This window comes from Oncorhynchus mykiss, chromosome 12, assembly GCF_013265735.2.
Source record: "Oncorhynchus mykiss isolate Arlee chromosome 12, USDA_OmykA_1.1, whole genome shotgun sequence".
NCBI classification, from domain to species: domain Eukaryota; kingdom Metazoa; phylum Chordata; class Actinopteri; order Salmoniformes; family Salmonidae; genus Oncorhynchus; species Oncorhynchus mykiss.
This window is the reverse complement of record NC_048576.1, coordinates 29177071-29202156: the sequence shown is the minus strand read 5'-3', so window position 1 is coordinate 29202156 and position 25086 is coordinate 29177071. Positions and strand designations below refer to the sequence as shown.

Genomic DNA, 25086 nt, shown 5'->3' with positions numbered 1-25086 from the left:
ACTCCCTCCAGGCAGTCAGGAATAGCCGCATCCTGGAGGCTAATGGCCAGCTCCCCACAAACCACCCCACCTCCCGCCTGACCCCTATCGCAGGTTGAACCAGGTCTCCACCTGGTGGGTTAGTATTTTAGTAGGGAGAACATATACTAAACCATAATGTCTATACACACCATCATGTACATATATATTTATATTCCGGACTATGACATAGTTTATTCTGATATTTTGGGGATTTGTGTGTATTAAGTATTACTGCACTGTTGGAGCTAGAAACTGAAGCATTTCACTGCACCTGCGATAACATCTGCAAAACATGTGTACACGACCAATAAAATTTGATTGCATCTCAGCAAGTGTATAGAAATCCATAGGAACTGAATTTTGTACTTGCTTTTATTTCATACACATGTGTAGGCCATAATATTTCCAAATGTAGGTGCGTCTTCAGTCAAGCTTAGGAGTGGTGGCCAATCTTCATTTGTCTGTGCCAAAACCTTGAGCTCCAGTGACCCTGCGACTGGAGCAGTACGCCAGTCCCTGAGAGAATCATTTCAGGCCTCTTCCATCAGAGGGCTGCAGAGACCCCAGTCCCTTAGCCCCGCTGGTTTGAGGAACCCCTGTCCCAGTAAGGACCTCTCAGTTGGAGAGTACCTGTCAAGTCATGGTCGTGTCTATGCCTCCCCTGAGAGATCCACTACCCTGATTTGGGACAGAATGGGGCAGCCTGCCAATGCACATAGGCAAAACGGTGTACTCAACATTCCTTAGTAATCTGTAACAAACTCTCACTTAAAATATTTTCACTTCATGTATTAAAGTACATTTAAACAGTAGGTTTGATTTCTGTGCATTTCATTTGAGTTGTTATTTTCTTCTGCCGATCATACAGTGCTGATTTATTTAGTGTGGCTTCACGATCCCTTCCACTGGAACTGGACACATCCCTCCTTTCTCAGTTATACATGCAAGGTGCTGCACAAATACATCTTAATTGATTCAAATGTTTTGATTTGACACACAAATCCACATACTTAGAACCGATACAATATATCATTATTAACATAAAGTATCACACAGGCCTCAGTCATAAAAAAAAACAATGTTCTGCATTCTACTTTTACACTGGTTTACATGTAAATGTCTTCCTCAATCACTCCAGTACCCCTGCACATTGAAATAATGGTTCTGCACGACCTGAATATAAATCTGTATATAACTGCATTCATGTTTCATTTTTTTCTTCTCTCCATTTCACTTGTTTTATTTCTTATCTATTTTACTATATCTATTGTGCATTATAGGAAAAGAGCTCACAAGTTATGCACTGTACTGTTTTACACATACTTTATTCTGTGCATGTGACAAAAATTTTAACAATTTATACCACGTTTCAGTTGAAAACTCAGAATTTAACACTTAGAGAACAGTTACAGTATTGGGCCTAGGAGCTCTAACTTCAGATAGTCATAGCAATTTGTTGCAAAGTAAATGAGCAGTTGTGGTATACACTGCACTTCCACCTATTAGTTAGTTCATACAAACATGTTTAAGATTTCTAAACTTTACAATAGTTACATGACGTAGTTGTAGAGACAGGGACCAGCAGTTTTGGAAAAAATATTGAAGACTGAGCGCAGTCTACTCCCCCACCGCCCCCACCCTTCCGAGCTATTAGGGAGCTACGTGATTGGTCCAGGCCTGAAAACAGCCTTAAGGATCTAGAATGTTGTACAGGCCTCTCATTTGCACCATGAGAAATATAACCTAATTTAACAAGAAGACTACAGAAAGACTGTTTGAACCCGAAAAGTGTCATTTAAAAAAGACACCAGTGACTTGATTTGGTAAGTATGTATTACGTTTAATGCAATATGACAACGGGGCCTTGTCACGAAGGCCTACGGGCCTCCACCCCAGTCGAAAAAAGCAACAATGGTGGCTAGCTAGCCAAGCTAATTAACGGAATAGCTAGCTCGGAAATATATCGTGACTTTTGCAAGCCGATGTTCATTTGTGTTTTCTTTCAGTGCACACTTTCTAAAGTATATACACAGTTGTGGGGTTACTGCGTTTATTTTACTAATATTGATTACAATTGCTGGGAATGCTATTGCTAACTAGTTAGCTCGCTAATTTAGCACAGAACAGAAAAACATTTGCAAAGCATCAGTATTGCACACTTGTTGGAGTCCTGAAAAAAATAATAGATTCGACGTATGCTTAAATATCATTTAGCATATTATTCATGTGTATTCATTATTTTTGCTACAGTCACCTGTGCGCTCGCGCTATACGTCATTGTTGGCGGGGTTGTGTGCCCACAATGTAAACAGAAGCCGCCATATTTATTGCGTCTGGGCGCTCTCTCTGCTGTCTGTCAGTGGGTTGTAACTAGATGGAGTACAGCTACGACCGGAAGTGACTTTTCGTGGCAGGCTAGGAGAGCATTTTTAGCTAACCCTTTTCCTAACCTTAACCTCATTATCCTAACCTGCTACATTAATGATCCTAACCTGCTACGAAAAAGAAACTTCCTGTCATAACGATATTCCACCCAGGTAGGATAATTTACGCGGCTGTGACTAGATGCAGTACAGCTACAACCGGAAGGGACATTTCCTAGCAGGTTTGGAGAGCATTGTAGCTAACCCTTTTCCTAACATTAACCTAATTCTCCTAACCTGACATTCTCCTAACCTCCTAACCTAATTCTCCTAACCTAATCAAGCATTATAGCTGTCTGCTTTATTTCCACAAAACAATTATTTCAGGATAGATAATATAATGGAAACTGATTTATCGGCTATGTGTTTTCCTTTTCTCTATTTCAAGTGTCTCCTCCCTTGCTTATGACAACAACAAAAAGCATAACACTTCACTGATGGTTTGAGAGCTCAGCATCAAATGTGAATGCTGAAATGCAATGTGTTTTTAATCTTTCAGTCTTAACATTTAGTAGTTTTTATGTCAATATTTATTCAGCATTGATGAAGATCAGTCTGTTGATTATTTAATTGAATCAAATGTGTTGACACATTTGTATTGATTTATGCATTGACAGAGGTCCTGATTGAATGAATAAAATTAGATCAACTTAATCCTCTCCTCTTTTGTGTTTGTACCAGACAGGATACAAATAGAATGGACCGTGGTGGAGGGGTCTTGAACTTTCAGATGCAGAACTCAAAGATGCAACACACAATGATAATGCAAGATTTTGGTATGTCATCTCTATCAATACTCCATGGCCTTTTGTTCATTTGACTGTGTCTGTGTATGTTCGAACTGATAAGATGAGTCTAACAGTTCCCCCTGACTTCCCCAGTGGCAGGTATGGGTGGCATGGCTCACATCGACGGTGACCACATTGTGGTGTCTGTGCCAGAGGCGGTGCTGGTGTCAGATGTGGTGACTGATGAGGAGGGCATCACATTTGAGCATGACCTGGGCTCAGAGGTTGTAGAGGGGCCAGACATCTGCTGCAGTGACGACCCTGACGGCATGATCATGACTGAGTCGGTCCTGGGGGCCGAGGTGGCCATCGATGAGGTGCTGGGCTCAGACCACCATCAACATGTGCTGACAGCAGAGCTCATAGAGGAATCTGACAGTGTTCCTGACCGGGTGTTTGAGATGGTCACGGAGGAGATCATGGTCTCTAACTGCAACTCAGAGACATATGTGGAGGAGATGGAAGACTCTGCAGTCACCATCGAGGAGCAGGACAATGAGGATGAGGGGAGTGTCTCTGAGGACTACCTGGTGATCTCCTGTAAGTCGCATCCATCTTCTGTTCTTAGAACTACTAGCATTTCATGGTAAGGTTGTATTCGGCGCATGTGACAAATACGATTTGATTTGGTCCAAGACTGACAGAATAATTGCCTTCAATAGGATGGATCAGAGAATGTACACACCCCTGCATATTTATTTGGACAGTGAAGCTTAAACGATTAATTTAGCTCTATACTCCAGCATTTTGGATTTTAGATCAAATGTTTTATGACGCGAAAGAACAGAATGTCACCTTTTATTTGAAGGTATTTTATTTGTCGCCTCATATGAAACATTTGATCTCAAATCCAAAATGCTAGATTATAGAGCCAAATTATAAGTTTTGGCTTCGCTGTCTAAATAAATACGTAGGGGAGTGAACAATAATTGTGCTGTTTGTGCAGTGGATGATGTTGAGGAGAAGTTGGACATGGAGGACACGCCCCTTAAGATGGGTTCTGAGGTGATGCCTGAGGAGGATGGCTCCAAAGAGGGCGACTACGACTCTGAGTGCATCAAAGTCTACATCTTCAAGGCAGAGGCTGATGATGATGTTAACATAGGCGAGGACTGCTATTATTTGGCTTTCTGAAAGTTACGACTTATTTGAAAGGCACACCTCTGTTTAGTTTTTCTGACTTCAGACGTTTACTGTGAGTGCAGGTGGCACAGAGATTGTAGCTGAGAGTGACTTCCACAACGGCCACACAGTGCTGGAGACTGGGGGCATTGGCAAGCTGTCTCGAGAGAAGATGGTCTACATGGCAGTGAAAGACCCTTCCCAGGAGGATTCAGAGATCAGTGAGTCCCCTGAATTACCAGCACTTCCTCCAATCCCTTATACACATCAGATCATATGTCTGTCTTATTCTTTTTGTCCCAATAAGTGGTTGTAGTATTAAATATAATGACTACATTTTGCTTGTCTCTGAGCAGACTGTGCTGAGATGGCAAATGAGGTGTACATGGAGGTGATAGTGGGAGAGGAGGATGCCCCTGCCATTCAGGACTCCCTGGAAGACTCCAGCCATAATAAGAACTTTGGCACTATAGCCTGGGCTGCAGCTTATGGTAAAGCTGACTCCTTTCCTTCATAGGCATGCATTCAGTATGCTGTAAGATATAATTCTACATTTAGCCTTACATTTCGATTTTGTTCACATCATGATTTTTGAGTGTTGAATTGGTGGATGTGGTATATGACATAGGCTCAAAATAATTTTCTCTAGGTAACAGTCTGGACTCCAGGCTGGAGAACAAGAACAACACAGGTACACATTACCTGAAGATCAGCGACAGCCTGAGTACAAGTAGAGCTCTCAAACAGAATATCAAGAAAAAGAAGAAGGGAGAGACACGTCAGTGTCAGACAGGTATGGGGTTCTATGTTCATTAAACCATACAATTTTATAATATTAGTTTTTAGCTGTAGTCCTAACACTGCCTGGTCTTTTTCTTCCACTCTTCTCCCCAGCTGTGATCATTGGTCCAGATGGCCAACCTCTGACTGTGTACCCCTGTCACATCTGCGGGAAAAAGTTCAGATCACGAGGCTTCCTGAAAATCCACATGAAGAACCACCCGGACCACATGTTCAAGAAGAAGTACCAGTGCACAGACTGTGACTTTACCACCAACAAGAAGGTCAATTTCCACAACCACCTGGAGGGCCACAAGCTCATAGTGAAGAGTGACAGGGTACCAGAGTTCACTGAGTTCACGCGGCGTTACTGTGTGGAGAGCCCCCTCAGCTCCAACAAGCTCATCCTGCGTGACCAGGAACCCAAGCTGCACCACTGTAAGTACTGTGACTATGAGACAGCCGAGCAGGGTCTGCTCAACCGCCACCTGCTGGCTGTGCACAGCAAGAGCTTTGCCCACGTATGTGTGGAATGTGCTAAGGGTTTCCGCCACCCCTCAGAGCTCAAGAAGCACATGAGGACCCACACAGGTGAGAAGCCTTACCACTGCCAGCACTGTGAGTTCCGCTGTGCCGACCAGTCCAACCTGAAGACCCACATAAAGAGTAAGCACGGTGCTGAGCTGCCCTTCAAGTGTGGACACTGCCCCCAGGCCTTCCCTGACGAGCGGGAGCTGCAGAGGCACATGGAGATCTTCCAGGGCCACAAGACGCACCAGTGTCCGCACTGCGAGCACAAGAGCACCAACTCCAGTGACCTGAAGCGCCACATTATCTCTGTGCACACCAAAGACTTCCCTCACAAGTGTGATGTGTGTGAGAAGGGCTTCCACCGGCCTTCGGAGCTCAAAAAACATGCAGAGACTCACAAAGGTGCCAGGCTGCACCAGTGCCGCCACTGTGACTTCAAGACGCCAGACCCGTTCATACTCAGCCGCCACATCCTGTCCGTCCACACCAAAGACTTGCCATTCAAGTGCAAGCGCTGTCGACGGGGCTTCAGGCATCAGCTGGAACTGAAGAAGCACATGAAGACCCACAGTGGACGGAAAGTGTACCAGTGCCAGTACTGTGAGTACAGCTCCTCTGACGCTTCTGGTTTCAAACGGCACGTCATATCCATCCACACCAAGGACTATCCCCACCGCTGTGACTACTGCACTAAAGGCTTCCGTAGGCCCTCTGAAAAGAGCCAGCACATTGCGCGGCATCACAAGGACATTTTAATGTAGAGTTCCACTTCACACACCCTTTCCCATATTCAGTACAATCCTATTCTCACTCACTATAGAGCAGGGAAATACAAAGGTTTCAATGTGGTAAAGGATGACAATTGTCACATTTTCTTACAACTTTATTAGTTATTTATTAACCTTATCCTCACATCACCATTAGTACTCAAACCTAGGGTGCTATTCAAACAAACTTTGTCAGGCAAGTCCTGAACATTGCTGAAAGCACATTTTTTCAGTAGTATGCTTGTGCATGCCTGGATTGTATGAATAGCACAACACTTGTTATATGCAGTATCAGTGCTAAGATAAATTGATTTGAACTAATGCCATGTTTGATTGACTGCTGACTATTCTCATTTTGACCTTGGGATAACTGTTCTCTGACAAGTCATTGTATAATTTTTAGTACTGTTTCTGCTAGCAATAAATTGTGAAAATAATGCATTTTAAAGACCCAGTTATAATTGCAAATGTAAACAGTCGTCTGTGTCAGTTTTCTCTGTATTCAAAGGGATGGAAAGGGGATGTGGACGACTCGGCTTTGTACTCGTATGTGTCCATTATGCATTGAAATAATCGCTTGTCAGACAATCAGGGGTTTTCAATTTTTCCCATGTGTGCACTACTAAAATTATTTTGCTCAGAGCCAACAACATCATGTTCACTATCAGGACTGTCTCTCATGCATCAGACAAAATCAGTGTCATCTATTCTCATGTCTCAACTGAAATGTTAGGAGCTCCTTTAGTAAATAAAGACATCTCCTGATAAATTGTTCACCTCAACCATTCATTCACTCTTTATATGAACTTTTTGTCATCATTCATTCAGTAATAAATAATGTAGCAACAGGTGGATTTGTGTTAAGATGACACTGCTTTGCATCTCACATGGGCACCTACTGACATCAAGTCATCCCGTGATTGACCTAGAGAGGTGAAATCAAGATGTTTATTGATTTAGAATGATGAACATCTGATTTGTGGAAATGTACTTTTTGAAATATCTTTGAGGGGTATAGATACCCCCCCCATGACAAAAATTATCAGTTTCTCTGATTATTTTATAGGTATGTGTTTGGGTAAAATGAATATTTTTGTTTCATTCTATAAACTATTGACAACATTTCTCCCAAATTAAAATATTGTCATTTAGAGCATTTATTTGCAGAAAATGACAACTGATCCTCCACCAAACCTCAGTGTCTCGCACCCACTGTGAAATTTGGTGGAGGATCGGTGATGATCTAGGGGTGCTTCAGCAAAGCTGGAATCGGGCAGATTTGCATGAATCAAGCCACTAACAAGGTTGTCCTGGAAGAAAACTTGCTTCCTTCTGCTCTGACAATGTTCGCCAACTCTGAGGATTGGTTTTTCCAGCCGGACAATGCTCCATGCCACACAGCCAGGTTAATCAAGGTGTGGATGGAGGACCACCAACTCAAGACCCTGTCATGGCCAGCCCAGTCTCCAGACCTGAACCCCATTGAAAACCTCTGGAATGTGATCAAGAGGAAGATGGATGGTCACAAGCCATCAAACAAAGCCGAGCTGCTTGAATTTTGATGCACCAGGAGTGCATCAATGATGTCACTCGCTGCTGGTGATTCTCTGATCCACCTCTACGCAGACAACACCATTCTGTATACTTCTGGCCCTTCTTTGGACACTGTTAACTAACTGCCAGACAAGCTTCAATGCCATAAAACTTCTGTGGCTTCCAACTGCTCTTAAATGCAAGTAAAACTAAATGCATGCTCTTCAACTGATCACTTCCCGCACCTGCCCGCCCGTCCAGCATCACTACTCTGGACGGTTCTGACTTAGAATATGTGGACAACTACAAATACCTAGATGTCTGGCTAGACTGTAAACTCTCCTTCCAGACTCACATTAAGCATCTCAGATCCAAAATTAAATCTAGAATCGGCTTCCTATTTCACAATAAAGCATCCTTCACTCATGCTGCCAAACAACTGACCATCCTACCGATCCTCGACTTTGGCGATGTCATCTATAAAATAGCCTCCAACACTACTCAACAAATTGGATGTAGTCTATCACAGTGCCATCCGCTTTGTCACCAAAGCCCCATATATCACCCACCACTGCGACCTGTATGCTCTCGTTGGCTGGCCATCGCTTCATACTCGTCGCCAAACACACTGGCTCCAGGTCATCTACAAGTCTCTTCTAGGTAAAGCCCTGCCTTATCTCAGCTCACTGGTCACCATAGCAGCACCCACCCGTAGCACGCGCTCCAGCAGGTATATTTCACTGGTCACCCCCAAAGCCAATTCCTCCTTTGGCTGCCTTTCCTTCCAGTTCTCTGCTGCCAATGACTGGAACAAATTGCAAAAATCACTGAAGCTGGAGACCCATATCTCCCTCACTAGCTTTAAGCACCAGCTGTCAGAGCAGCTCACAGATCACTGCACCTGTACATAGCCCATCTGTAAACAGCCCATCCAACTACCTCATCCCCATACTGTATTTATTTATTTATCTTGCTCCTTTGCACCCCAGTATCTCTACTTGCACATTCATCTTCTGCATATCTACCATTCCAGTGTCTAATTGCTATATTGTAATTACTTCGCCACCATGGCCTATTTATTGCCTTACCTCCCTTATCTTACCTCATTTGCATTTGCATTCTTTTTTCTACTGTATTATTGACTGTATGTTTGTTTATTCCATGTATAACTCTGTGTTGTTGTATATGTCAAACTGCTGTGCTTTATCTTGGCCAGGTCGCAGTTGTAAATGAGAACTTGTTCTCAACTAGCCTACCTGGTTAAAAAAAGGTGAAATAAAAAATAAAATAAATAAAGTCACTAAACATCAATGTGAAAGACTGGTGGAGAGCATGCCAACACGCATGAAAGCTGTCATTGAAAATCAGGGTCATTCCACCAAATATTGATTTCTGAACTCTTCCTAAGTTAAAACATTAGTATTGTTTTCTTTGCATTATTTGAGGTCTGACAACACCGCATCTATTTTGTTATTTTTACCAGTTGTCATTTTCTGCAAATAAATGCTCTAAATGACAATATTTTTATTTGGATTTTGTGAGAAATGTCAGTAGTTTATAGAAAAAAACAAAAAATTTAATTTTACCCAAAAACATACCCATGAAATATAAAACCAGAGAAACTGATAATTTTGCAGTGGTAGCTTAATTTTTTCCAGAGCTGTGTATATATATATATATTTTTTTGTTGTTGTTGTTGTTGAGAATACAGTGCCTTGCGAAAGTATTCGGCTCCCTTGAACTTTGCGACCTTTTGCCACATTTCAGGCTTCAAACATAAAGATATAAAACTGTATTTTTTTGTGAAGAATCAACAACAAGTGGGACACAATCATGAAGTGGAACGACATTTATTGGATATTTCAAACTTTTTGAACAAATCAAAAACTGAAAAATTGGGCGTGCAAAATGATTCAGCCCCTTTACTTTCAGTGCAGCAAACTCTCTCCAGAAGTTCAGTGAGGATCTCTGAATGATCCAATGTTGACCTAAATGACTAATGATGATAAATACAATCCACCTGTGTGTAATCAAGTCTCCGTATAAATGCACCTGCGCTGTGATAGTCTCAGAGGTCCGTTAAAAGCGCAGAGAGCATCATGAAGAACAAGGAACACACCAGGTAGGTCCGAGATACTGTTGTGAAGAAGTTTGAAGCCGGATTTGGATACAAAAAGATTTCCCAAGCTTTAAACATCCCAAGGAGCACTGTGCAAGCGATAATATTGAAATGGAAGGAGTATCAGACCACTGCAAATCTACCAAGACCTGGCCGTCCCTCTAAACTTTCAGCTCATACAAGGAGAAGACTGATCAGAGATGCAGCCAAGAGGCCCATGATCACTCTGGATGAACTGCAGAGATCTACAGCTGAGGTGGGAGACTCTGTCCATAGGACAACAATCAGTCGTATATTGCACAAATCTGGCCTTTATGGAAGAGTGGCAAGAAGAAAGCCATTTCTTAAAGATATCCATAAAAAGTGTTGTTTAAAGTTTGCCACAAGCCACCTGGGAGACACACTAAACATGTGGAAGAAGGTGCTCTGGTCAGATGAAACCAAAATTGAACTTTTTGGCAACAATGCAAAACGTTATGTTTGGCGTAAAAGCAACACAGCTGAACACACCATCCCCACTGTCAAACATGGTGGTGGCAGCATCATGGTTTGGGCCTGCTTTTCTTCAGCAGGGACAGGGAAGATGGTTAAAATTGATGGGAAGATGGATGGAGCCAAATACAGGACCATTCTGGAAGAAAACCTGATGGAGTCTGCAAAAGACCTGAGACTGGGACGGAGATTTGTCTTCCAACAAGACAATGATCCAAAACATAAAGCAAAATCTACAATGGAATGGTTCAAAAATCAACATATCCAGGTGTTAGAATGGCCAAGTCAAAGTCCAGACCTGAATCCAATCGAGAATCTGTGGAAAGAACTGAAAACTGCTGTTCACAAATGCTCTCCATCCAACCTCACTGAGCTCGAGCTGTTTTGCAAGGAGGAATGGGAAAAAATTTCAGTCTCTCGATGTGCAAAACTGAGAGAGACATACCCCAAGCGACTTACAGCTGTAATCGCAGCAAAAGGTGGCGCTACAAAGTATTAACTTAAGGGGGCTGAATAATTTTTCACGCCCAATTTTTCAGTTTTTGATTTGTTAAAAAAGTTTGAAATATCCAATAAATGTCGTTCCACTTCATGATTGTGTCCCACTTGTTGTTGATTCTTCACAAAAAAATACAGTTTTATATCTTTATGTTTGAAGCCTGAAATGTGGCAAAAGGTCGCAAAGTTCAAGGGGGCCGAATACTTTCGCAAGGCACTGTATGTATATATATATATATATATATATATATATATATACAGTACCAGTGAAAAGTTTGGACACACCTACTCATGCAAGGGTTTTTCTTTATTTGTACTATTTTCTACATTGTAGAATAATAGTGAAGACATCAAAACTATGAAATAACACATATGGAATCATGTAGTAACCAAAAAAAGTGTTAAACAAATCAAAATATATTTTAAATTTGAGATTCTTCAAAGTAGCCACCTTTTGCCTTGATGACAGCTTTGGCATTCTCTCAACCAGCTTCATGATATAGTCACCTGGAATGCATTTCAATTAACAGGTATGCTTTTTTAAAAGTTAATTTGTGGAATTTCTTTCCTTAATGCTTTTGAGCCAATCAGTTGTGCTGTGACAAGGTAGGGGTGGTATACAGAATATTGCCCTATTTGGTAAAAGACCAAGACAATATTATGGCAAGAACAGTTCAAATAAGCAAAGAGAAATGACAGTCTATCATTACTTTAAGACAGTCAATCCGGACAATTTCAAGAACTTCTAAAGTTTCTTTAAGTGCAGTCGAAAAAACCATCAAGCGCTATGATGAAACTGGCTCTTATGAGGACCGCCACAGGAAAGGAAGACCCAGAGTTACCTCTGCTGCAGAGGATAAGTTCATTAGAGTTACCAGCCTCAGAAATTGCAGCCCAAATAAATGCTTAACAGAGTTCAAGTAACAGACACATCTCAACATCAAATGTTCAGAGGAGACTAAGTGAACCAGGCCTTCATGGTCGAATTGCTGCAAAGAAACCACTACCAAAGGACACCAATAAGAAGAAGAGACTTGCTTGGGCCAAGAAACACAAGTAATGGACATTAGGCTGGTGGAAATGTGTCCTTTGGTCTGAGTCCAAATTTGAGATTTTTGGTTCCAACCGTCATCTTTGTGAGATGCAGAGTAGGTGAATGGATGATCTCCGCAAGTGTAGTTCCCACCATGAAGCATTGAGGAGGAGGTGTGATGGTGCTTTGCTGGTGACACTGTCAGTGATTTATTTTGAATTCAAGGCACACTTAACCAGCATGGCTACCACAGCATTCTGCAACGATACACCATCCCATCTGGTTTGCGCTTAGTGGGACTATCATTTGTTTTCAACAGGACAATGACCCAACACACCTCCAGGCTGTGTAAGGGCTATTTTACCAAGAATGAGAGTGATGGAGTGCAGATGACCTGGCCTCCACAATCCCCCGACCTCAACCCAATTGAGATGGTTCGGGATGAGTTGGACTGCAGAGTGAAGGAAAAGCAGCCAACAAGTGCTCAGCATATGTGTAGAAAATAGTAAAAAAAAATAAAGAAAAACCCTTGAATGAGTAGGTGTCCAAACTTTTGACTGGTACTGTGTGGAAATATATATATATAATTAATTTGTTACAAATCAGACTAGTCTAAAAAGGGTATTACTTAGCAGGGTTGGGGTTAGTTCCACAAATTATATTAAAATTAAATTCCCTCCCTGTAAATTCCATTTAATTAAATTCAAATTCCATGTCAGTTTAGAGAATTCAATTCCTCTCAATCCAGTGTTAGGTATATTCCAAGAATTAAATTACCAATTTCATATTATCCACAATGCCACAAATTCTCATTTGAATTCAATTCCATCAGGCTTTCAGGCTGATAATGTCACCGTTCAGACAGTCTAGCTATACTGGAAATATAGAAATACGAGCTGGAATGATGTAAAACAAATCCTGCAGTACATTTTTTATAATTGTGCATTAATTAAATTAACTGGGAAATGTACACATTGAATTCCAATTGAATTCCAAAGATTCGTTTTTATTTTACAATTCCAACTCAAACAGTCAAATTCCATAACTTGAAGATTGTTGAATTGGAATTGAATTCAATGTAAATTCTCCACTTCATGAGTGAATTCAAGAATTGAATTGGAATTTCAAATTAAATTGGAATTGACCCCAAACCTTTTACTAAGGCCTAGATTAAATCCGTAGCACAGAAGATCCATCTTATTGCGCGATTAACATTTAAAGGTAATTTTTCTGTGAATGTGGGAACATTGCCTTTAAATTTAAAATGTTTACTATGTTAAATGAAAGTTGAAATTAGATATGAATTATATTTTGGTTATTGTAATAGGGAAATTGGTGGAGCTCCACTTCCTTCCTAGTTCAGTCCAGGGTCCCTCTGTTTGTCCTCAGTAGAGTCTCCCCATCTGGGCTCGGGGAAACTGGGACCTGGGGTTGTACTCCGGAGCTGAGTAGAGGGGAGCAGGTGAACTGGGCACAGGATACCCAGACATGCCTTCTCTCTAGAAGATAGAAACAGATCTCATGTCAAAACACTGCTTTCTATATCAGCCTGGTCATCTAGGGGCTAACTAACATGGACCTTTAGGCTAAGATTAAAGCCATGTTTCAGCCACAGTTTCACCCTACAGTTTGCTTGTCCAGTTGATCAGTTGAATGTATCATACTGTTCAATAGAGGGAAGCAATCACTCACCATCATGCCATTGTATCCAGGTGGGGGCTGTGTTGGTCTCATATGCTGGTCGTCATAACGGTCTGGAGGTGGAGCTCTGTCTTCATATGGGTTCCTTGGTGATGGAGACTTGGGATAGGGGTTACCCAGGGGCTGTGTCATACCTGTAGCATAGCTGACAGTTCAAAACAATACTTATAATGTTGTTGAAAGGGCACATGATCATATAACTTGACATGGAACAAAGTACTGTAGCCGATTGAAAGCACACAAATCAAAAGAAACGGGCTTGTATGGCTGGCTCCCAGGGTTGGCTAAAAATGATCTATTTAAAGTAGGTTGCATACTGCTTGGTGAAGAGCTGAGAGAGCATAAAGATCAACATTTCAACAGTAGATTTTTTTTGTCAAAAACAAAAGATAAAATAACATGCTGGAAATGGGTATGGATAACGTCAGTGTCATGCTCCTCAAAGCACTGGATGACTACTAATACTGTGTAGAGGGAGCATTGTCCTGTTGTCGTCTCTAATTTTGTTGAACTTTTTGTCTATCACAGAGAATTGTATGTTAACACAAACAAAATGTGTACAACATCACTGCCATTGAACAAAGTATTACACTGAAAAACACAAAACTAGCTTACTTGTATGGCTGGCTTGGAGGATAGGCCAAAGACGATCTATCTAAAGAGGGTTGAATACTGTTTGGTGAAGGGCTAAGAGAATAGAATAAAGAGAACAATATAGTAAACGGGATAATTTTTTCTTTTTTGAAAAGAGGACCACAGTAATTCCTGATTACTTTTGGGGGTTTATTTAACTAAGTTTAAAAAATGGTTTGCTTAGAATGCATTTTGGATACATTCCATTTGACAGTCTTACATGGGCTTACCTGTACGGCTGGCTTGTGAGGTTTGTCAAAGACGATCTATCTAAAGTGGGCCGCATGCCGTTTGGTTGGGGGCTAAGAGAGTAGAGAGATCAACATTTCAATTAAAGCACATTATAACATTGCAGACCAAATAAGGATCCCCATAATGAGTGAAAGTGAAAACCAGTGGCATGTTGAATTTTGTTCAGACAGCTAACCTGTAAGGGCTGTTGGGTAAGTTGGCCATGGGAAACCTCTCCTGGATGGGCTGAATACTGGAGGGCTTTGGCCGATTCTTCAGAAATAAGACAAATAGAGACCGTTGCTCAGGGCAATGTTTACTGTTCAAAATGTAAAAATGTTGCTTGACAGTGTAATAAACTAAAACAGAGATTGTTGCTACATAATCTAATGGGGCAATATAATGTACAATAACAAAGACAAGGAAATGCTTCAATATTGTGGTGCGAAACTCCTGGTGAAATGCAAAGCACATAGAATTAAACAGGTTTCACTAGATAACTGTTCATTCTGATCAAACAGGCTTTTTCCATGGACGATACATTAAAGATAATATACGACAATAACTTGAAACAATAGAACACTATGGAAAATCAAAGAAACCGGGCCTAGTTTTCATAGCAGATTTTGAAAAGGCTTTTGATAAAGTATGATTACAATTTATATTTTCAGTAGCAGTCAAAAGTTTGGACACACCTACTCATTCAAGGGTTTTTCTTTACTTTTAGTATTTTATACATTGTAGAATAGTTTTGAAGACATCAAAACTATGAAATAACACATACAAAAATATATTGTACGTTTTAGATTCCTCAATGTAGCCACCCTTTGCCTTGATGACAGCTTTGCACTCTTGTCATTCTCTGAACCAGCTTCACCTGGAATGCTTTTCCAACCGTCTTGAAGGAGTTCACACATATGCTGAGCACTTATTGACTGCTTTTCCTTTAGTCTGCGGTCCAACTCATCCCAAACCATCTCAGTTGGGTTGAGGTTGGGTGATTGTAAAGTCCAGGTAATCTGATGCAGCACTCCATCACTCTCCTTCTTGGTCAAATAGCCCTTACACAGCCTGGAGGTGTCATTGTCCTGTTGAAAACAAATGATAGTCCCACTAAGCGCAAACCAGATGAGATGGCGTATTGCTGAAGAATGCTGTGGTAGCCATGCTGGTTAAGTGTGGGTTGAATTCAAAATAAATCACTGACAGTGTCACCAACAGGGCACCCACAGACCATCACACCTCCTCCTCCATGCGTCACTCTGGGAACCACACATGCAGAGATCATCCGTTCACCTACTCTGGTCTCACAAAGACACGGCGGTTGTAACCAAAAATCTCAAATTTGGACTCATCAGACGAAAGGACAGATTTCCACCAGTCTAATGTCCTTTGCTCGTGTTTCTTGACCCAAGCAAATCTATTCTTTTTATTGGTGTCCTTTAGTAGTGGTTTATTTGCAGCAATTCGACCATGAAGGCCTGATTCACACAGTCTCCTCTGAACAGTTGATGTTGAGAAGTGTCTGTTACTTGAACTCTGTAAAGCATTTATTTGGGCTGCAATTTCTGAGGCCGGTAACTCTAATGAACTTATTCTCTGCAGCAGAGGTAACTCTGGGTCTTCCTTTCCTGTGGCGGTCCTCATGAGAGTCAATTTCGTCATAGTGCTTGATGTTTTTTTTCGACTGCACTTGAAGAAACTTTCAAAGTTCTTGAAATTTTCCAGATTAACTGACCTTCATGTCTTAAAGTAATGATAGACTGTCATTTCTCTTTTCTTATTTGAGCTGTTCTTGCTATAATATGGACTTTGTATATTACCAAATAGGGCTATCTTCTGTATACCACCACTACCTTGTCACAACACAACTGATTGGCTCAAGCGCATTAAGGAGGAGAGGAATTCCACAAATTAACTTTTAATCAGGCACACCTGTTAATTGAAATGCATTCCAGGTGACTACATCATGAAGCTGGTTGAGAGAATACCAAGAGTGTGCAAAGCTGTCATCAAGGCAAAGGGTGGTTACTTTGAAGAATCTCAAATTTAAAATATATTTAGTTTATATAACACTTTTTTGGTTACTAAATGATTCCTTATGTGTTTTTTCATAGTTTTGATGTCTTCAATAGTATTCTACAATGTAGAAAAAACTAAAAATAATGAAAAATCCTTGAATGAGTAGGTGTGTCCAAATATTTCACTGGTACTTACTGTAGATATCTATATACATAAAAAAAATATATATATATATATATATATATATACAGTGCCTTGCGAAAGTATTCGGCCCCCTTGAACTTTGCGACCTTTTGCCACATTTCAGGCTTCAAACATAAAGATATAAAACTGTATTTTTTTGTGAAGAATCAACAACAAGTGGGACACAATCATGAAGTGGAACGACATTTATTGGATATTTCAAACTTTTTTAACAAATCAAAAACTGAAAAATTGGGCGTGCAAAATTATTCAGCCCCTTTACTTTCAGTGCAGCAAACTCTCTCCAGAAGTTCAGTGAGGATCTCTGAATGATCCAATGTTGACCTAAATGACTAATGATGATAAATACAATCCACCTGTGTGTAATCAAGTCTCCGTATAAATGAACCTGCACTGTGATAGTCTCAGAGGTCCGTTAAAAGCGCAGAGAGCATCATGAAGAACAAGGAACACACCAGGCAGGTCCGAGATACTGTGAAGAAGTTTAAAGCCGGATTTGGATACAAAAAGATTTCCCAAGCTTTAAACATCCCAAAGAGCACTGTGCAAGCAATAATATTGAAATGGAAGGAGTATCAGACCACTGCAAATCTACCAAGACCTGGCCGTCCCTCTAAACTTTCAGCTCATACAAGGAGAAGACTGATCAGAGATGCAGCCAAGAGGCCCATGATCACTCTGGATGAACTGCAGAGATCTACAGCTGAGGTGGGAGACTCTGTCCATAGGACAACAATCAGTCGTATATTGCACAAAGCTGGCCTTTATGGAAGAGTGGCAAGAAGAAAGCAATTTCTTAAAGATATCCATAAAAAGTGGTGTTTAAAGTTTGCCACAAGCCACCTGGGAGACATACCAAACATGTGGAAGAAGGTGCTCTGGTCAGATGAAACCAAAATTGAACTTTTTGGCAACAATGCAAAACGTTATGTTTGGCGTAAAAGCAACACACCATCCCCACTGTCAAACATGGTGGTGGCAGCATCATGGTTTGGGCCTGCTTTTCTTCAGCAGGGACAGGGAAGATGGTTAAAATTGATGGGAAGATGGATGGAGCCAAATACAGGACCATTCTGGAAGAAAACCTGTTGGAGTCTGCAAAAGACCTGAGACTGGGACGGAGATTTGTCTTCCAACAAGACAATGATCTAAAACATAAAGCAAAATCTACAATGGAATGGTTAAAAAATAAACATATCCAGGTGTTAGAATGGCCAAGTCAAAGTCCAGACCTGAATCCAATCGAAAATCTGTGGAAAGAACTGAAAACTGCTGTTCACAAATGCTCTCCATCCAACCTCACTGAGCTCGAGCTGTTTTGCAAGGAGGAATGGGAAAAAATGTCAGTCTCTCGATGTGCAAAACTGATAGAGACATACCCCAAGCGACTTGCAGCTGTAATCGCAGCAAAAGGTGGCGCTACAAAGTATTAACTTAAGGGGGCTGAATAATTTTGCACGCCCAATTTTTCAGTTTTTGATTTGTTAAAAAAGTTTGAAATATCCAATAAATGTCGTTCCACTTCATGATTGTGTCCCACTTGTTGTTGATTCTTCACAAAAAAATACAGTTTTATATCTTTATGTTTGAAGACTGAAATGTGGCAAAAGGTCGCAAAGTTCAAGGGGGCCGAATACTTTCGCAAGGCACTGTATATATATATATATATATACATGTATTTCTGTTACCAGAACACTGTGTAAAAAAGTGCCATGCATGTATGTATGTATGTAATATGTAAAATGTATTGGTAACATGTATGTATGTATGTAATATGTAAAATGTATTGGTAACATGTATGTATGTATGTAATATGTAAAATGTATTGGTAACATGTATGTATGTATGTAATATGTAAAATGTATATGTAAAATGTATGTATTGGTAGCAAAAAAGCTGTAAAAACAAAAGTTATTTTTGTCCTCCGAAGAGGGGGTTAATTATAAAAATACAAATTAGACTAAAAAAATTGAAGACAAAGGAATTCTGGACTATTCAGCTATGTACAATAGCCATGGCGATGTAAATCATCCTGTGATTTGTACCAGTGCAAAGGCTGTTTCTCGCCATCTCCTATGGTCACTAGAGTTTAGTACCCTGTGATTTGGTTGGTTTTATGACCTTAGAAGAATACCTGCAGTTGAATTTATCTGAGGTAAAAGATTAACTCATAATTGCTGGGAGATAAAGAATCCCTAATTTAGCAAGATCTCTGGATCTGTCATCACCATTGGAAATATCATTATACTATATGTTGGTCAAATACCATGTGGAGATTTAAGTAAAGGACTCAAGCTACTCACCGGCATGTCTGAGGCAAACACAGTGTTGGTGAACATGTCATCTTGGTTATTTCTATCATATGTTGTTGGTGACATTGCATTATTTGTGTAACTGAAAAGAGTGAAATATACATTATAAATATATGATAAGTGTCTAGTCATTTCAAACCTGAAACAAGACTGTGGACAAATGTACCCTACAGAGGGTAGTGCATACGCCCAGTACATCAATGGGGCTAAGCTGCCTGCCATCCAGGACCTCTACACCAGGCGGTGTCAGAGGAAGGCCCTATAAATTGTCAAAGACCCCAGCCACCCCAGTCATAGAATGTTTTCTCTACTACCACATGGCAACCCTAACCCTAACCGGAGCACCAAGTCTAGGACCAAAAGGCTTCTCAACAGTTTTTACCCCGAAGTCATAAGACTCCTGAACAAGTAATCAAATGGCTACCTGGACTATTTCTTTACTTATCTATTGTTCACCTAATACCTATTTTTTACTTAAAAATCACACTGTTGGTTAGAGCCAGTAAGTAAGCATTTCACTGTAAGGTCCTTTGTACCTGTTGTACTCGGCGCACGTGACAAATAAACTTTGATTTTGATTTGATCTGAATCAATTCTGTTAAATGTTTTTAACAAGCTTATTTCCTGATACTAGGTGCCATACAATGTGCAAAACACATGGAAATAATTAGCCTTGTCCAAACCCTCTCCCCCTCTCACCCCTCTGTCCGATCCTTTTGTTTCTCAGCTGATTTCCTTGAGTAATGGACACACTGGACCGTCACACCAACAATAGCAGCCAGGGCCAATCCTGGTAGAGTTGCTACCAGGGCGAAAGTCAAGATGGTCCACTCAAAGTCACAATTCTCCCCTATGTACCACGTGTTTATGTAGTTGTTACATCTGAAAAGGAACACAACAGCAAATTCTGAATACTTTTCTAATTAGGTCTGATGCCAAAACCCCAAATATAAAAATATATACAAATATGCACTGAGTATACAAAACACTAAGAACACCTGCTCTTTCCATGACCTAGACTGACCAGGTGAATCCAGGTGAAAGCTATGATCCCTTATTGATGTCACTTGTTAAGGCAGAGATCGAAATGTACACAATAGTTACCCAGAGAAAAATTAGGGAGGGTCATGTTTTTTCAATTTCAGGCAGGGGGAGGGTTTAGTATTTATTTATTTTTGTCCAGGGCAGGGTCATGTAATTATTAATTGATTAAATTATTATAGTAGGCTATTTCATGGCTTTACGAAAAGCATGCTCGGAAAAGCACGGGGTGAAGTTATATTTCTAATGTTATTTTTTCCCAATCATGAGCCCGGCCTGCCCTGCTCTTGCTGATGTAAAACCTTTTGTACTGCCTAACCGATGACTGTACTGTGTACGTTGGCACTTCAGGAGGCGAGAGAGAGAAAAAAGCCATATATGTGAGCACGGACTACGCATACTGATGTCCTGTTCAGTTTGAGAGGGAGAGCATGAAGGTGAGAAGGGGGACCGTAGGTAAGCTTGCTACAGCTATAATTGATTTGAATAAAAACAATGTTTCTTTGCCCATAATGAAGCTATTTATCAGAGTTATTGACCTCACATAAGCCATATTCGAGTAATTTACAAAACTTGCATTACTATGAAGCGGCAGCCGTGGAGATGGACAGTGTATGGGTGCTGAATAGGCTAATTCGAGAAGGCCTAATTCATTTAAACAGTCTTCATATTGTAATTTAAGTTAGGTAAATTACTCGATTGTAATTTAGGCTATTAACAACAAGAGGTATTTGTGTTGGATAATATTTCTTCATATTCAAGAAATTATCGAAAAGCCTACCTGTTTGACAGACAAAATGATAGTCTACTATCCAAACATAATAGCCCATAGATGTAGCTATGCTCTCTTGGGCAAATACATGAAACAAGCTCCAGTAGGCTAATCATTTTGAGTGTGGACTGTATTAATGTACTCTATTGTAATATATGGACTGGACTTACGCTCCTCGTTCAAACCATGATGCTGGGAGAGAACATGCGATCATGGTGCAGGACATGTGGCCTAAAAAAATTACAATTATACATGTAGGCTAGTGAATTTGATTTTAATTTTGAAATATAATAGGGCCTGTTTTACATTTATATAATTAGTAGGCTGAGCATATACACCTTTCATAATATTTCCCGTAGCCAACCGACTCTTTTTCTCTCTGTTGTTGCTTCATTCCTTCCTGGCTTTAACAGTTAAAATAAATACGCTTTGTTGTCCTTATCTTCATCATTGTAATAAATAATATAGGACTAGAATAAGATGCAGACGGCTTTCATTTCTCTTCATTAAGATTGAATCGTTATGGTTTCTGAATAAATAACTGCTATAGCCTACCGCCATCACGCGTTGGCTCTTCTTTCAAACTACCCGTGACTGCTGTGTTTAACATTCAGAGAATAAGAGCTTGCATCTTTCATCGAATATTAGTATAAATGTCCAGCAAAGCTATTCTAGTCTAGCTTCTCCTGCTTCTCCAAGAGCTAAATATCATTTTTGTAAGGAGAGAGGCCAGCAGAGCACAAGTACTATTTTGACTGGTACTGTATATAAACTCAGCAACAACAAAAAACGCCCTCTGACTGTCAACAGCGATACTTTTCAACTAACTTAACATGTGTACATATTTGTATGAACATAACAAGATTCAACTACTGAGACATAAACTAATTTCCACAGACATGTAACTAACAGAAAGGTAATAATGTGTGTGTGTGTGGGGGGGGGGGGGGTCAAAATCAAAAGTAACAGTCAGTATCTGGTGTGATCACCAGCTACAGTAAGTACTGCAGTGCATCTCCTCCTCATGGATTGCACCAGATTTCCCCGTTCTTGCTGTGAGATGTTACCCTCTCTTCCACCAAGGCACCTGCAAGTTCCCAGACATTTCTGGGGGGAATGGCCCTAGCCCTCACCCTCCGATCCAACAGGTCCCAGACATGCTCAATGGGATTGAGATCCGGGCTATTCGCTGGCCATGGCAGAACACTGACATTCCTGTCTTGCAGGAAATCACGCACAGAACAAGCAGTATGGCTGATGGAATTGTCATGCTGGAGGGTCGTGTCAGGATGAGCCTGCAGGAAGCGTACCACATGAGGGAGGAGGATGTCTTCCCTGTAACACACAGCGTTGAGATTGCCTGCAATGACAACAAGCTCAGTCCAATGATGCTGTGACACACCGCCCCAGACCATGACGGACCCTCCACATCCAAATCGATCCCGCTCCAGCGACGGTGGGTTTGTGCCCAGAGGTGGAGTTGTTGCCGGTGATGTCTGGTGAAGACCTGCCTTACAACAGGCCTACAAGACCTCAGTCCAGCCTTTCTCAGCCTATTGCGGACAGTCTGAGCACTGATGGAGTGATTGTGCGTTCCTGGTGTAACTCGGGCAGTTGTTGTTGCCATCCTGTACCTGTCCCGCAAGTGTGCTGTTCGGATGTACCGATCCTGTGCAGGTGTTGTTACACGTGGCCTGCCACTGGGAGGACGATCAGCTGTCCATCCTGTCTCCCTGTAGCGCTGTCTTAGGCGTCTCACAGTACAGACATTGCAATTCATTGCCCTGGCAATATATATATAAACTCTTCAAAAAAAGAAACGTCCCTGTATATATATATTATATATATATATATTATTTTTTGTGTCTGCATAATATGCATAAAAATGTATTTGGGAACATTATTCAATTGTATTCCATGATATTGTTGTTACAAACTGGATTTGTGTTGACTGTGATATTCTTGGGAAGTAGGGTCTAAGGGCAAACACTGAATATCATAGAGACAAACCAGGCCTACCTGATGATATGCGGCTGCTGTATTCAACATTGATTGGCTTTCTCTCTAATTCATTGCATGATACTTCAGTTGTAACTGGTTCTGTTGCGCTCCATTTTTGCAGTTGACAGACAACTTTAGCACTGTTACAAACTTAGACTCCTATTTTTGAACAACAGCTTGTATAGAAATCTAAATGTCTCTGGTGCTGCAGCATGCGCTAATTCGTTGTCATGCTCTGCTGTAGTATTAAAACAGACTCTACTTGTCTCCACTCATGTAAAAGGACATATAATTGTATGAAATGCATTTATAAAAAGCAATTTTTTTTCAAGGACCGCAAATAAGATGGTAGATTCATGCAGTGCTTTTAGTGTAATAGATATATTTTCACCCCTACCCTTGTCCACGGTGGTCTGCGAATCCACAACCTTCTTGTTACTTTGCCATGTAAAACTGCATATCTAAGGCTCTGGTCTGTCGTAGGAGTGAAGGTAAATGGTAGGCATGTTCTCTGCTATCAACTTTATGTTTTAATTAGTATATGGCAGGGTTACTTTTTTTTTAAAAGCGTTCAGAGAGTGTAGGGTAAACAAAAATAACTCAATATTAGGAAGATGTTCCCAATCTTTGATATATGCAGTGTATATACAAATATTGAGGGAAAAGATTGTGGGAAATGCTGAAACATACCTACAAAATGCTTTATTGTCCTTACAGTAGCATTTGCTCTTGTCACTGCATTTAGGTGGTAAATGTGTCCTGCACACTTCAAAGTCCTTTATTCCTACACACAATGTCACTGGATGTAAAAACAAAACATGTAATTGAAACATTACATTTTTCAATTGTTTTGGCTAAACAACATCATGAGCAACTAAAGACACAATTTGATAAAGAACACTACCTTCAATCAAAGGGCCTAGCCAACAAAGAGCCTATAAAGCAGCAGGACATTGATTTAAATCTATATTTAACATGCCCATTTTAGAAGTGCCATCAGTAATGTTACAATATGCCATTTAGCAGACACTTTTATCCAAAGCAACTTAGTCATACATGCATACATTTTTATGTACAGGTGGTCCCGGGAATCAAACCCACTATACTGGTGTTCCAAGCATCATGCCCTACCAACTGAGCTACAGATGCTATATAACACAGATTTGCGTTCCAGATTTCTTCAAAAGATTGCATTGCAGAAAAAGATGCTACTCACGATCTGGTGTCGTATATTGTCCAATAACTGTGACAGGGAGCAGAAATATTAAACCCAGCAAAATATAGCCCTTCATCTTCACTCTTCTTACTGTACTATGACCAAATGTGTATGAGAGAAGTAATACCAGTCAAACATTTATAGCCTTCTCCCACGTCAGAGCAATACTCATGTTCAGATAATGAGACAATGTAAAGTTTATGGTTAGGCAGGGTATGATCACAAGTACTATCGTAATGATTAGAGTGGTTCTTCCCAATGTAGTGGGGTAGTTCCGTGAAATGAGTGCCTTCTGCATCCATTTGGTATTCGAAAGAGACATTGAACATCTAATAGTCAAAGTATATTATAAAAGCAGGTGAGCTGGTTCTACTATTTTCGGCCATTTTCTGGTGTGTGGCAGACCAGGGGGTTTGATCAAAAGGTTTACACTGATTAGACACGGACACAAGTGTGATAGCTCAGTTTCAAGCGTAGTTATTAAACCAATAAAGAAAAATAAAATAATAGGTATCCTCCAGGAGACCTCCTCTGGGTTACCGTCTTCTGGGCTCCGGGGTATTACTGTCCCCTTTGGGGGAAAAACCAGAGCCCCTTCGGTTCTAGCAGAACCCCCCGTCATGGACTGGGGGCGGTGTGTCACAGCATCATCGGACTGAGCTTGTTGTCATTGCAGGCAATCTCAACGCTGTGCGTTACAGGGAAAGACATCCTCCTCCCTCATGTGGTACCCTTCCTGCAGGCTCATCCTGACATGATCCTCCAGCATGACAATAAACGCAGTTGACAGTGAGAGGACATTTTTTGTTTTGCTGAGTTTAGCATATTTTGTCCACACACAAAGTC

General features: G+C 40.7%; 2 protein-coding genes across 5 annotated transcripts; one reads left to right on the top strand and one right to left on the bottom strand.

Annotated features, from left to right (window-relative positions):
• Positions 1-1179: 1179 nt before the first annotated feature.
• On the top strand, positions 1180-7201 carry LOC110537372 (zinc finger protein 711). 4 transcript variants are annotated; one of them, XM_021623366.2, is made up of 8 exons: positions 1186-1844; positions 3130-3220; positions 3326-3772; positions 4179-4337; positions 4438-4575; positions 4711-4845; positions 5004-5147; positions 5249-7201. In XM_021623366.2, exons 2-8 carry the CDS (start codon positions 3142-3144, stop codon positions 6424-6426), a joined length of 2280 nt encoding a protein of 759 aa, XP_021479041.1. In that variant the 5' UTR covers positions 1186-1844; positions 3130-3141; the 3' UTR covers positions 6427-7201. The 4 variants fall into 4 exon arrangements, with proteins under 4 accessions (XP_021479042.1, XP_021479041.1, XP_021479039.1 ...); XM_021623364.2 differs by having other exon boundaries at positions 1188-1844; positions 3126-3220; XM_021623365.2 differs by lacking the exon at positions 1186-1844 and adding an exon at positions 2376-2626 and having other exon boundaries at positions 3126-3220.
• Positions 7202-12598: 5397 nt separating this feature from the next.
• On the bottom strand, positions 12599-24396 carry LOC110537370 (pollen-specific leucine-rich repeat extensin-like protein 2). Its single transcript, XM_021623363.2, has 9 exons — positions 24241-24396; positions 23715-23823; positions 19910-20092; positions 19202-19292; positions 14869-14945; positions 14672-14743; positions 14424-14495; positions 13800-13953; positions 12599-13606 (listed from the first exon to the last, which is right to left on the bottom strand). The coding sequence occupies exons 1-9, from the start codon at positions 24314-24316 to the stop codon at positions 13493-13495; spliced, it is 948 nt and encodes a 315-aa protein (XP_021479038.2). The 5' UTR covers positions 24317-24396; the 3' UTR covers positions 12599-13492.
• Positions 24397-25086: the final 690 nt, after the last annotated feature.